The 14,217-nt window shown below is 36.4% G+C and overlaps 1 protein-coding gene across 1 annotated transcript in view; it reads right to left on the bottom strand.

Moving 5' to 3' along the window:
* The window catches only part of LOC136028187 (motile sperm domain-containing protein 2-like), a 105,271-nt gene that overhangs the window by 25,534 nt on the left and 65,520 nt on the right, over positions 1-14,217 (bottom strand). Inside the window, exon 10 of the mRNA XM_065705890.1 lies at positions 3,314-6,528. Coding sequence (XP_065561962.1) covers positions 6,367-6,528 — 162 coding nt within the window. The 3' untranslated portion in view covers positions 3,314-6,366. The remainder of the gene's footprint in view (positions 1-3,313; positions 6,529-14,217) is intronic.

Here is a 14,217-nt window from a genome sequence, read left to right on the forward strand (position 1 = left end):
CACTCCAACTCCCCCCTCCCCCCAATGTCACCGGATTTGGTCTTGATTTAAAATAAGAGCTCTGAAGCACAAGATCCTAAATATCAAATTTCAATAAGATGTGATTAATCGTTCGTAAGTTACAAATGCCTCATATTTTCTAATTTTTCTCAATTACTCCCCTCCCCCCTAACTCCCCAAAAGAGAGTGGATCCGGTCCGGTTGTGTCAGTCACGCATCTTGGACTTTTGTTTATTCTTCCCACCAATTTTCATCCTGATCTCTCCACGCTAAGCGTTTTCCAAGATTTCCGCCCCCCCCCCAAACGACACTGGATCCGGTCGAGAATTAAAATAATAGATCTGAGCCACAAGGTCCTTTAAATATGAGAATTCATTAAGATCCGATCACTCCTTCGTAAGTTAAAAATGCCTCATTTCTAAAATACAAAATTTCATTAAGATTCAATAACTCCTTCATAAGTTAAAATTACCTCTTTTTTTTAATTTTTCAGAATTAACCCTCCCCCCAACTCCCCCAAAGAGAGCGGATCTGTTCCGGTTAAGTCAATTACATATCTAGGACTTCCAAGTAGTTTTTCCACCAAGTTTCATCCCGATCCCTCCGCTCTAAGCGCTTTCCAAAATTTTAGGTTTCCCCTTCCAACTACCCGCCGATGTCACCAAATCTGGTCTGGATTTAAATTAAAAATTTTGAGACGCGATATCCTTCTAAATATCAAATTTCATTAAGATTCGACCCGTTCGTAAGTTAAAAATAGGCCTAACTCATTTTTACTAATTTTCCCGAATTAAACAACCCCCCCCCATATGGTCGAAACGGGGAAACGACTATTTCTAATTTAATCTGCTCTGGTTCCTGATACACCTGCCAAAATTCATCGTCCTAGCTTATCTGGAAGTGCCTAAACTAGCAAAACCAGGACAGACAGACCGACAGACCAACAGAATTTGCGATCACTACATGTCACTTGGTTAATACCAAGTGCCATAAAAAGCAAAAAAAAAAAAAAACAGAACTCCAAACTCTAAGAGCAACAGGCAAAGTATATGAAAGTCTGTCAAAGTAAATAATATTACCTAGTCTCTTTCCATACACCCTTCTGATGTAGATTATCTGTCTTTGGTTACTTAAACTTATTTTTTTCTTTTAGAAGTCAATTGAGAACAAACTAAATGAAAAACATTTGCAGTTCATATAACTAACTACTTCCATGCAGCGGCGATGTTTAGTTTTTATTTAATAGCGATTGAAAATTGCTGATGAACGTTTGAATACAGGGGATTGGGGAGAGGGCTAATCTGTCAATAGCATTAAACTCATCTAAGGCTAATTCATGCCCAAGGGTAAGGCCAGAGGCGTAGCTTCACCATTTTTATTGGGGGAGGGGTAAGAGGGGTCCATATCCAGACAGTCAGTGAGCATGGGCTATATAGAAAATGTTTTCTCCAGATTATGGGGGGGGGGAGCAACTACCCTCAACTATGCCCCTGGGTAGGTCATCTCACAAGGCACTGTGCACAAGGACAAGGGCATCTCAACGGCAAGGCCTAATTTTTTTTTTTTTAATGGAATGAGACACCCATCTCAGACACTGTCCGCAGCATCAAACTATGTAACTACTATCAAACTCAATCACTATAAGGAAAGTTAGATTCGCCAAAAAAGCATTTTTAATCCAACATTGAATGCCGTCTTTAGATAAAAACAGATAAGAACTTTAAAAACTTTAGATAAGAAACTGTTATAGAACCCTTCATATTCTCTTCTGATATATAAAAGGCATTTTCTCAAAAAGAGGATCGAGAAGCGATTCCTCACATTGAATGCACAAAGATTCTCTTGTCAGGTCCCTTAAATAGAATTACGAAGAATTGACAGTCAGTTAAAGATCGATTCAATGAGCAAATTTTCTCTGAAAAGAGGATGTACGCAAAAACTGTTTTCACAGGATGTGAGAGACGCACCCCCCCCCCCCCAAAAAAAAACATACTACGCAGGAAATGCAAGATAATTTAGAAAAAAAAATGTAACAGAAAAATCCCGAGATTTCAAGAAAACTCTGGTTCCCCAGCTCAGACCCTTCAATTCCATTCAGACGCTCCAATTTTGAAAGGAGCATAATTATTATCTTCATCAGACAATCAACCACTCTATAACTATTAGTATTATAAGTATTATAAGGAAAAACCATCCAAAAATAATTTTATTCTTATGAAAAGAAAATACCAGGATCGATTGTCAACATCAAAATCATTTCCAAACATACAAAATAGAAAAGAAAACTTCTCAAGGATATCAAGGATTCAATATTATTAATGACTATCAATTACAAACTAACAAATACATGTTTCCCTAAATGATCCAGAAAAATGGCAGCGAATTGAAAAGCAAACAAGACAGAAAACAAAGACTATATTCAACGAAGATAAGACGCTTATTACCTCAAAATATAATCAAATCCGGGCAACAAAATAGAATCAATTCATGGGGAAAACAGCTGCTCTTTATATCCTGTCCAACTAAAGCATAGGTGCGGCCGAAACGCAAAAAAATTTTCGTCTCGTAATTATCACTTTAATTGATAGTATGTAGCACTTGAGCCTAGAATCACACTGACGTGTTTCTCGCAAAAGCCACGTTTTGCGGAGTGTGCACAAGCTCCACCAACTAATACAGTACTTTTTAGGGTCGTTAACACAGGTTGGAGGTGTGGATATAAATCTATGCACCCAACGAAAGCGACGAAACAAGAACAAAATTGATACTGATCGAGAAATTAAGGCCAGTTATATTTTACAAACTTTTAAGATATACGTTCCCTCTGAAACAAGGGATTTTCTGGTAATTCTGTAGCTGCAGTATTCACCAAAAAGAGAAGAGATTCATATTGCTGGATTCATTATTCTCAGATCTATCCATTCACCAAGCCAGAATTACGATATTGCTTAAACTTTTTATTTGAGAAGGATCTAAATTTGCTTAAAAATAGCAAAATTCTCCTTTTTTCAACAGTTATCAACGAATATCCAACCCATTTTCCATCTAAAAAAAAAACTATGTACACCAAATTTATAAAATATATTTCGGTATATGGATGGAACACAATCTCAGCTATACAATGACAGCAAAATCGTCGTCTTCCGTGAAAATATTAAAACCGCAGGAAAAACAGAAGAATAAGACACCAAAAACTGCTCAGGCAATATAAACCTTAATTGACGGCAAAAAAAAACAAAAAAAAACTGATCATTACACTTTCTATTAAATAATGTTGACGCTGAAATTTATTTGGTAAAAATTGTGTATTTACCTTGAGGGATACTTGTGCAGAACCCTAGACTTGCTAAGAAACATAGGTAAACGTAACGCCACTATTTTGAATTAAACGTCAAGCACCTTTAGAATGTTTCTCAAAACACGACTAGCTGAAACACAACAAAAAGAGTCAATTTTGAATGCGGTGTCTATAATCAAAAAGGAGCTTTTCACTAAGCTAAACAATAGTCTTTAGATATTAAAGTGCAAATTTGTAGTTGTTATTTTCTGTGGAATAAAACAAGACAAAACAAATCCAAGCATCTGGGCAGACGAAAAGAAAGAAAAAAAAATGTTTATATGAATTTCAAAAATTTGCACATTCGGGTTTATTATCCTTTTCGATAACCGTACAAACAAAAAGATTCACAATAGAAAATAAAAAGTTCTCGCCTTAAAATGATGAGGTATGTAGTCATAGCATATCTTCATAGAATTTTACAGATGTAGATGGCATTACTTACGTCACTTATTATAGCGTGCTCCAGCATGCCATGATTACTTATCCACTGGATAGAATTACTTTTAACTCGAGTTTCTGAGACATCTATGACCTAAATTAGGAGAATTACTCTCTAGAAATGCAGTGATATAGTCCCAGAATAACTGACACCCAGAAGTATCTCACATTGTTGTTCTCTTTTTTATAAAGGAAAATAAATGGTTTTATTAATTGTCCCAACAAATTATAAAAATTTACATTTGTCACTAATTTTTCTCACATGTTTATCTTTATTTATATCTCAGGCGCAAGAAGAGATCTTTGCCTAGCAAACCTGTGGTATTTACCGGCCTATTTTAGGCAATCAAATACGGCATTGCCCTAAATGAAAGAACAATGCTTATTGCTCAGTGATTTGATTTTTACCGATGATAGAAGACTTTTTAAGTGAATTTTTATCTTTTTTTCTTAAGTGACCCTAAAAGAAACATAAACAAGGTTTCACGAAAATAGGAGGGAATGTATTTTTCAATACCGAGGGGGGGAGGAAGGATTTGCATTTTTTTTTCTATTCTCTAATGAAAATACCAGAAAAGCCGTTTTTAAAGAAAACACGCCTAAAAAAGTATTTTTCAAGATCAGAGGGAAAGGCAAAAAATATAGAGGAGACGAATGTCCCTCTCTGCCCCTCTTGCCAAGTGGCATCACTGATCTTAATGCACACTATCTGTTCCAATTCTTAGAAGATACGAGACCTATCTTGTCCAATTGTAAAGTTGATTTGATTTCCATTATAGAACTTAGTTCCCTTCACTTTGGGCAATACCAAGCCTTTTACTAGTAGATTTTAACATTACTAGCTATGTGTCACTCTTTAAGTGCCCTTAGAATCAACGTGATTTATTTCTATTTATTTCTGTATTACGTTTAAATATTTGTACCTTTGCAAGGGTATCTGTGAATTAAATATCCTTTTACAATTAAATTAAACCAAGTTGAATATTGCCATTCCTGATGAAGAAATTACTGCTCTCTATGTTAAGGTTTTATTACACAATAGTATGCAAAAGGGTAACAATGGTGAGAGATGGCCTCCCTAATACAGAAAACATAACATTAATATCCTTAAAGTAACATGACCTCCGTAAGATAACGTAACAAAGACAAATTAATGTATTTTTTTTTACGAATCATTGTGAAAACTCGATTATAGCTCCAAAAACGGATTATCAGTGGAAGTACTATAAAACGTCAAAGCTAAAGACATGCTGAAGCCAATGTTTGTTGCTGCACAAAATGTAAAATTAAACAAAAAAATCTACCTAGTGGTGTTAGAGGCAGAATAAGCTCCCTTACTAATAAGCCAAAATACCCCCTACCACGTAAACCCAAAAATTTAGACCTAAAATTATTTTCAATGTCTTTTACGCCCCTCCTTTTACGACGTCGAATCTTCGTTATCTCTTAATGACTTCGGGTGAAAAATTAAATCATTGATTTATGTATATGGTTATATTGCATCTCCAAAAAAGAGGAGGAGAAAATCAATAGAGGCTAAAATCAAAAGTATTCCAAGAAGCTTCATTACTTTTGAAGCCATTTAAACTTTTATGCTTAAATAGGGACGAAGAACACACTGCCTTTCCATCACAAACATCAAAAACAAGAAGAACAATAGGGAATTCTTTTCGGAAGACTGTGGAATTCTAATTTGAATGAATATTTCAGCCCTATGTCCAAGGGCCATCCACAGCAAAACATAAATATATAATAGAAAAAAGACTTAAAACAACATACGACCAATAACACTAAAATATAATTATTTTTTAAACAGTCCCAGTATCTTTACTTCAGCGAAGTTCAACCAGGCCTGATAAATAAAGGGGGATGAAACAAGACAATTCACTAAAATGAAATAAGAATAATTAAAAATGTTTTGATTATTCTTCTTTCATTTCAATGAAATGCCTTGTTCCATATCCCTTTATTTATCAGTCCTACGAGAAGAATTCCCTATTGTTCTTCTTGTTTTTGATGTTTGAGAACTTGCATGCTAAAATTAAAAAAATAATTCTAATATCCTTGACAAAAATTTGACGAAATAAAAAAATCTCCCTGGAGTAACATAGAAGAAGGATAATAGTTATAAATAAAAAAGCGGGAAAATAATAATAAATTTTGGCAACACTGAACAAAAACAAAACAACTTGAGCTTTATTGCAGTACCTAAGGGACTTCAGATTCTTATAACCTCCTTAGAGGGATAATTTTATGATTCTTATTTAGCTACCTATTATAAACAATAGATTTTAAGCAGATATTAGGAAAATCTACTTGCTGCAATGTGTAACGCATTTTTTTTTTTTTTTTTTTTTTTTTTTTTTTTTTTTTTTTTTACAGCACATACTTAAATTATTTTGAATAGCCAAAAATATCCCACTCATTGGCACAGAAAATCAATATCCACACTGGAAAATACACAAAAAAGAATATAGCAGTATTCGAATATTAAAATATGAAAATTTGGAATGTTCCCACGGTGACATTAATGCCCTGAATACATCACAACATATTTCGTGCAGGCAGGTGTTGATCAATTGCAGTTCCTATGGCGCCGGACAGGTCCCATCTGTAATTTGTCGGATTAGCTGTCCTTTAAAAGTGAAGATGATAAGGGACAAAACCAGAAAAAATTGAAGGATCAAAAAATATTTCTGATACGAAAGCTTCGATTCTAGCCTCTTCTGTCCGTTTGCAATGTCATTTAACTAAAAGAAAAGAAATATAATCATAAATACATCTTATGCAGGGTGAACAGTAAATACCTATTTAAAAAAAATACGGTTTTTATCACTTTATTCTTGATTCTTTAAACATTTCTTTTTTTTATAAACGACAACTATTTTAGTTTTTTTTTTATTCTAATTTTTTAAATAAAAAACATCATATAGGTTTTAAGAATGCTATCTATTAACAGCTTGTACAGCTAGCGTCATGCTCCGAAGTTTGGAAATCAGTTGTTGAGTTCAATATTAAACTTTTTCGTATATTTATGAATTCCTTTTACCTTTTGTTTCATTATTTTTTTTTATCTACATTGTGTAGTGTTTTCCAACCAATTTACAGGCTCTACTTCTTAAGTAGCTTATTTTTATTATGTTGTATGCTTGATTTAAAAAAGGATTTCACAACAACAAAAAAGAAATACAAACTCAGACTGATGCAAATGGCGCTTAAAATTGCTATGCAAAACTCAAAGGGACAGATTTTTCAAGGGATTCTAAAAGAAAATGGCTGCTCTTCCAGTGTCGACAACCCAGTGAGTGAGAAAAGATCGAGAAGTGTTTAGTCGGCACTCAAAAACGTCCTTTCGACAGACAGGAAAAGTTGGATTTATTTTCGTACTGACTGTGGTCGCGAAAGAGTTTAAATAGCGGGCATAAAAGCCACATTACAATTAAGCAATTCCTAATGAAAACCGTCTACATTCGTATGGAGTTAGTGAAGATCATAATGACTTGTATGAAACCTGACCCAGATCTTTATAAAAATATTCTGCCAAATCTCTTTTAAAGAAGTTTTATTATTTATTTGAAGTTTAATCTCTATTGTCTCCCGAACGACTTGTTCAATAAAAGGGTGAAATGGCTAGGGTGAGGTATTCACTCAACACATTATACACAAATTTAATTAAAAATTGCTTTACATTTTACATTGCAAAATCAGTAGTTAATACCAATGAACTTGTATAAAAAAAATCCTTTTAGACTAGCTGCCAAAAAAGCAGAATTGCACTGAAGATATGTTCCTGATTTGTTTTATCTGCATAAATTGCCCTGTTTCTCGTTTATTTTTCTGTTCTGGTTGAAATTCATTGAAGTGATGGTGTCATGACTGTTTTGTTGGGTTTTTTTGTTTTTAGTCTTAATGATCATGCATTTTATTGCAAGTCTTACTATATATTGATATGTGTTTTGCAGATGACGGTTCTTAGATATAAAACCGATATATTCATTTAGAAAAAAGTCTTTCTGTCCTAAAATATTCCTCATTGTTTTACCTTTTGCTATTTGTATTATGGAAAGGCAGTGTGGTCTTCGTCGTTATTGATGTGAACAAAAAGGTGACGAGATACTAAAAAAAATTAAAAACTAAGTTAATACTAATATGATATCGGATGCTGTCAAATCAGACGCGAGCCCAACATCCCTCCCCTTATGGCAAAATTAAAACCTTAGCTATGAATCCTTCATAAATGTTAATGAGACTCAGTAAGTCACTCAGAAGAGTGCAGATGAAAAGAATGTAGTCCTTCACTCAGAGACCCAATCGAGAACAAATGCTTAGAATCGAAAACGAACCTGTTGATATGGTTTCTTCGAACACATTCTACTAGCCAAGGTAGTAATTAAATAAAAAATAAGTTTTTTTTCAACTGGAAGTAAGGAGCAACATTAAAACTTAAAACGAACAGAAATAATTCCGTGTATGAGGGGGGGGGGAGGTCACCTCAATAATATCCCTCTTTTCCCGCTAAAGTTTTTAAGCAGTTTCAAGAAAGTTCCTTATTCAAATTAAACGGTCCTTGTGTTACAGTAGTCGTTCTTTAAGAATTGAAGAAAGGGTCTAAATTCAGGGTAAAGAGCGAGATACTGAGGAAGAGGTAACCCCCCACATATACGGCCATGGCTGGTCTTACTTTTTTATCTTTAGACATCAAGGTCAGCCCCGATCAAAGTCTGATTTTAGATCTGACTTTGTGCAACAATGAGCCAAGTCCATGCTGGAATCTGTCTTGCCACAAAAACAAAATTAGAACTGATTCGGTAAAAAACGATATTTGTCTTGTTATAGTGACAAAAAGAGCTAACTCAAGCTGCAAACTGACTTTATGCAAAACCGAGCAAAATTCTGACTTGGTGCAAAGATGGTATAGGAGCAGTCTGTCGAATGATTTATTGTAAAAACTAGCTGATTCTTGACTCGGTGTGAAACCGAGCTATATCCTGCTACAATACGGCCATGACTCGTTGCAAAATGAGGTAAGTCCTAACTCAATGCAAAGACGAAATAAGTATTGAATAGTGTAAAAACGAACTATGTCGTGATTCAGTAGAAAAAGAGCCATGTCCACACTCGGTATAAAACCGACCCAAATCCTGTCTTGATGTAAAAATCAGCGCTATGGACTGACCACGCAGCGGACAAACTCAGTGCAAAAAAAAAAAAAAAAGCTAAAATGTCAGGTATGAACTGGGCTGGTGGAATAAGCAGCTGGTTCTGGTCTTGGTTTGAAGCGGGATCAGTCCAGGCTTAGGGTAAAAACGAGCTAAATCTAAACAGTGAACAGACTCCGTGCAAAATGGAGCTTACTCCTGATCGGAAATCGGGCATTCTACTCAAATTTTCCATAGAATTTAAACAGAAATCCATTATCTAAGCTATAAAATATAAGGGGCAAAAAAGGGAAGAACCTTAAAAATATTACTACTATTACCATAAATTTCTGATGTGTCAAAAAAAAATCAATTGTTGCAGCATGAGCTAAATCTTAATTTGATGCAATAACGAGTAAGTCTGCACTTGGTCCAAAAACTAAAGATCAGAGAATGAGAATCGTGCAGGATAATTGTGTATTTCATCATCAGAAGTAAACAAATTTCGGAAATGCTTAGGAACTAATTTGGAATAAAACTTATACACGAATGATACATGATAAAATTTTCCTAGACTTGAGAGAGGGATAATATTTAACTGTAAATATTGAAATCCAACTGATGTTCCTTTGCTATCTCCAGTCAACACTCGGAGTGCCAGGTTCTGCATCACACGTAGTTGCTTCAAATAAACTGCAAATGCAACAGACCAGACTAACGCAATACACCAAATATGCATGAACCAAAGAGAAATAAATTAATCTCATCAGATAGTTCGAGAATATATTTCTTAGCTTTTCCATCATTCCAATATTTCTTGCATACGCTGACAAATTCTTAGCTATGGACCTGCTTTGTGAAAAAACGAACTAAGCTCTGACTTAGTGTAAAATGACCTGACTCCAAGCTAAAATTATTCCCTTATGTGGCACCTTATTTAAATAAGAAATATGCAAGATGCAGGGATCTGGATTATCAGAGGTAGACAATGCATTTTTGACCCCTCAAAAAAACTTAATCCTCCTCCTCCACTGCCAATTTTTTAGTTGAATTTTTTAGTTGTCTTGCGTTTCGTTGGAACAAAATTGTGCATGAATTTTTGATCGTATGATAAGAGGCATAAAATGGGCTCATGGGTTCCAAAACCACCCTGATACAAATATTCAGCAGGAATCTTTTGTAAGTTTTATTTTCTTTCATCAACTCGAAATTTATGAGGTAAGTACCTTGAATGACAGACGAGAATTGTTATTATAAGCGGTGAAGCCCCTCTTTCCAATTTTTGCGTGAAAGTGCTTGTGTCTGCACCGCTTTTTTTGCATTCTTGTAGAATTTGTAAGACTTCTCTGAAGAAAGGAGAGAAGGGTTTTCGATCGAAGAATTTCTGAATATAATTTTTCACAGCACTTCGAAGTGTCTCACTTGGTTTTTGGCTTGACTTTGATATTTTCTTTTTGGATAACAGTTAAGCAGTAAGTAACTATTTGAAAGGGTCCAGTTTCTTTCTTGAGACTGACTTGATACTAAAGTCCTGGGAGACTAAGAATGAAATCAGAATTCGTAAATTCCATCCCATTTCCACTCCAGCAAGTTCAAAGGGGGCTGAAAAATCAGAATCATAATTTGTAAAGTATTTGGAGAATTGAAAGGTCATTTCCTATTAATACAAGTTTCCATTTTATTTTCGCTGTTTTACTGGACTACAAAACTAAACACAGTCTCTTTCCGCAACAAAGACATTAAAAATCCCACGGACAACAAGCTCCTCTATTCCAGAAACAATCCTGTAGGAAAAAAACAAGAACTGGCAACCACAAATTATGACATCAATATTTGGACAACAAGCTCCTCTATTCCAGAAACAATCCTGTAGGAAAAAAACAAGAACTGGCAACCACAAATTATGACATCAATATTTGGACAATAAGCTCCTCTATTCCAGAAACAATCTTGTAGGAAAAAAACAAGAACTGGTAACCACAAATTATGACATCAATATTTGGACAACAAGCTCCTCTATTCCAGAAACAATCCTGTAGGAAAAAAACAAGAACTGGCAACCACAAATTATGACATCAATATTTGAAGTTGGAGATCAGATGAAGAACTCCAAATGCAAAGAGCTGAGCATGTTTCTGACCGTCAGTCACCTGATCCCTACTCCTGGACATTCAAAACAAGTCAAAGCTAGTTTTACAAGGAAAGCAATAGCCTCTCTTCTCGGCCAAGAAGTTTGGAGACAAGCAAAGACAGAGCCTATGAGACTCACGAAAGAAGCAACCTATCCTGTTGTTTCTCAAAAAGGAAAGTAACGTGACCTGACAAAAAGAAGGGAAAACCATTATCAAGCCAACATTCAGTGGGCCCAAAGAAGAGGCATCTCAAAGGTGAAACAGACATTTGAGTAAAAATACCCCTTCAATAAAAGTAAAGACGATTCTGAATTTTTGTCTTCAGAAGAACAATATACCAAGTTACAATGATAATTTCAAAACTTTGCAATATGATATCGTTTCATAAAATACTCTAAATTAAATTAATTAATTGGATACATATTTCATCATAGTCAGGGAGCCACTCAACGAAAATGTGTCGGGTAGGTGATCAGTGAGCAGCAGAAGGTTTGACAACGGAATATGGGGTAATCGATAGCGCTGATCACGAAAATGGGCGTTATATACTCGGCCGGGGGGTGCTTGACCCCGAAAATTAAAAAATTCGCGTTTTTTTTACTATTAAATCACGTTTCGGAAAAATTTCCACAATGATCGCCAAATCTTTCGTAACTGATGCCAGAAGTGACGAGTACAGTAGGGACCATCGCGAATGACCTTGAAACTTGCAATTTTAATTTTTTGTTTTTCGCGCTGGAAAAAATTTCACGCCTAGATTCAGCTGGTAGCGGATAGTTTTATTATCTCAGACAGGAAGATTGCCACTATACTCAACAATGACCTTGATTACAACTCTCTTTCATTCCTAATCAGAATTATTAGTAAACTTGACAAGATTATTATTCAATAAGCTTGAATAAACAAAAAAAAAGATTACTATACTAACACCTGCTACGGATTTCGTGAACGGCACTTGTTACTACAAAAGTTAAAAAGTAGCTCAGCATATCAAATTATCCATAAAGCATATCAAACTCGTCCATAAAACACTTCCCACCACAGCCACAAAGTAAATCGCAAGGTCTATTTCCAGCACATGAACCTTTTTTTGTACAGCGCTTGCACGAGCAGTACTGGGGGACCACACCTTCTGGAAATGCCTGAAGGGTAGACACAACTGGCCTAACCCCACCGTCTTGAAAAATCCAGCCAAATTGCAGGGGATCCAGAAACTGTGGCTTTGCTCGATTTGCTTGCAAAAAAATGTCCAACTGCAGGTACACGCGCTTAGCATGACACTCAAAGGCAGCGTCAGATGGTGGCAAATACTTAAGCTCCCGCTTTCGAGGTTACAAATGCACTCTTAATTCATTAAGAGAGGTAAAGTGGTCTGGGCCTTTTCCGTATGAGGCAACAACGACCTTTTTGCAAATCACACTGAATTTTTCTAGAACCGCAGGGTCGAGCTTTGACTTCTGTATCTCTTGGACAAGCAAAGCAATCGGTTTCTCCAATCCCCATTTCTCGACCGCCTTGGCCACCACTCGTTTTCCTTTAGAAAACATGAAACCCACGGTATCACACCCTGAAAGCGTATGAAGAAGGCAGATGGAGTGAACAAAATCGTTCGGTAAGTTGCTGCAAAGCTGATGTATAGGCACTAAATAGCTGTGGAACCTGACATAAACTTTCCGCTTTTCACAATTTGGGTGGTTCCCAAGGAATAACTTATAGTGATATAGCAAGACGACAACTATGTCTGTGTCATTCGCATCGACCAAAACGACATCGAAACCCCTCTCCAAACAGTCCAACATGTGTAACACAACTCTTGTATCGGCCTCTTCATGGGTACAGCTCAAACGCTCTTCAAAGTTTGTATCAGCATTTCCACTTCTGTTGAGCATCACCACTCTCATCCGGTCTCGAAAGCCTCCTGAAAGGTACACAGTGAACCCTGCTTGCAGCAGGTGAACTGAGTTTTCAAACTCACCGAATAGAAGCTCAATCAGTCTTGCCTTTGTCTTGGAATTTGAGAGCAACGAGTTCCAGTCATCTAGGTTTGAGTGTCTACCTAGAGCTACCGGAGACCTGTTTGAACATCCTCGCTGCTCATGGCAACCACCGCAGTCCTTTAGGCAGATCACCTTGCCTTCTTCGTCGGAATATCCAAAAATCCCATCATATCTATCTGCAAGGACGTGCAGCTCCTTAACGTTGCTGTTGAAAGACACAAGCGTAGAAAATGTCCGTTTTCCATAGCTCTCAACGGTTTCCGATGGATTTGGTGGATGGCTTCTGAGGTAGGGCATCAAGTCTACCACCCTTGAGTGAGTCGACTCACTGCTAATCTCGAGGTTAACGGGCCACTCGCTCAAGCTGATTTTTGTTTTCAAATACTCCAGAAGAGCTGACTTTGTTCCTGTCCGAAGCACAACCATTCCAGATATGGCACTTCTCTGGAATATAGAAGGTGCATATGGAAGAAGCTCATGGGAAAGCAAATTCTTTAGATGGTGAAGTCCTCTTTCGCCTGTAAAGTCAACACTCACCAATACCCTTTTGACAGTTTGAAGTTCAACATTGGTAAGGCTATTTACAGCACTAGAAGTATTGGTTGCTTTTTTCTGTTTCGCCTTCTCATTATTCATGAACTTTACTTTGCTAAAGGCACCTTTTTCACCGTCCAAGTAGCGATCAACCGCTCTGCTTCCAACAGATCGCACACTGAGGAGACTGTCAGCTATCTCACTATCAACTGTCTCAAGCGTATAAATATTCAGCATATCTTCGTCAGTGGATCGAAAGGGATTGAGCCTGGCTTCCAGAACAGACTTCACTTTATCAACAGCCATGTGTATTCGCAGAACGAAGGAAGGGTGATCTTCGTGGTGAGAGGAGTCAAACTCAGTCTGGAGAACAATGCGTAGCATCTCAGTGAATGTAGACGAGACTGAGGCACAGAACGGAAGAGTTAAAGTCCACTTCACCTGTGCCAACTCATTCATGGTAATACCCGTCATTCCACCTTCCGTTTTTGAATCTAAATTAATGGTAGATTCTACAGCATGGTCTGGGGATATGCAGTTGAATTTTGCATTCCTCCTCTTCACATTGAACAGTCCATTGTTGAATGCCTGATCTACTTCTTGAGGTAAGCCCTGCATCTCAGCCAGGTACTCAATAA

Source organism: Artemia franciscana, chromosome 6, assembly GCF_032884065.1.
Source record: "Artemia franciscana chromosome 6, ASM3288406v1, whole genome shotgun sequence".
Classification (NCBI taxonomy): domain Eukaryota; kingdom Metazoa; phylum Arthropoda; class Branchiopoda; order Anostraca; family Artemiidae; genus Artemia; species Artemia franciscana.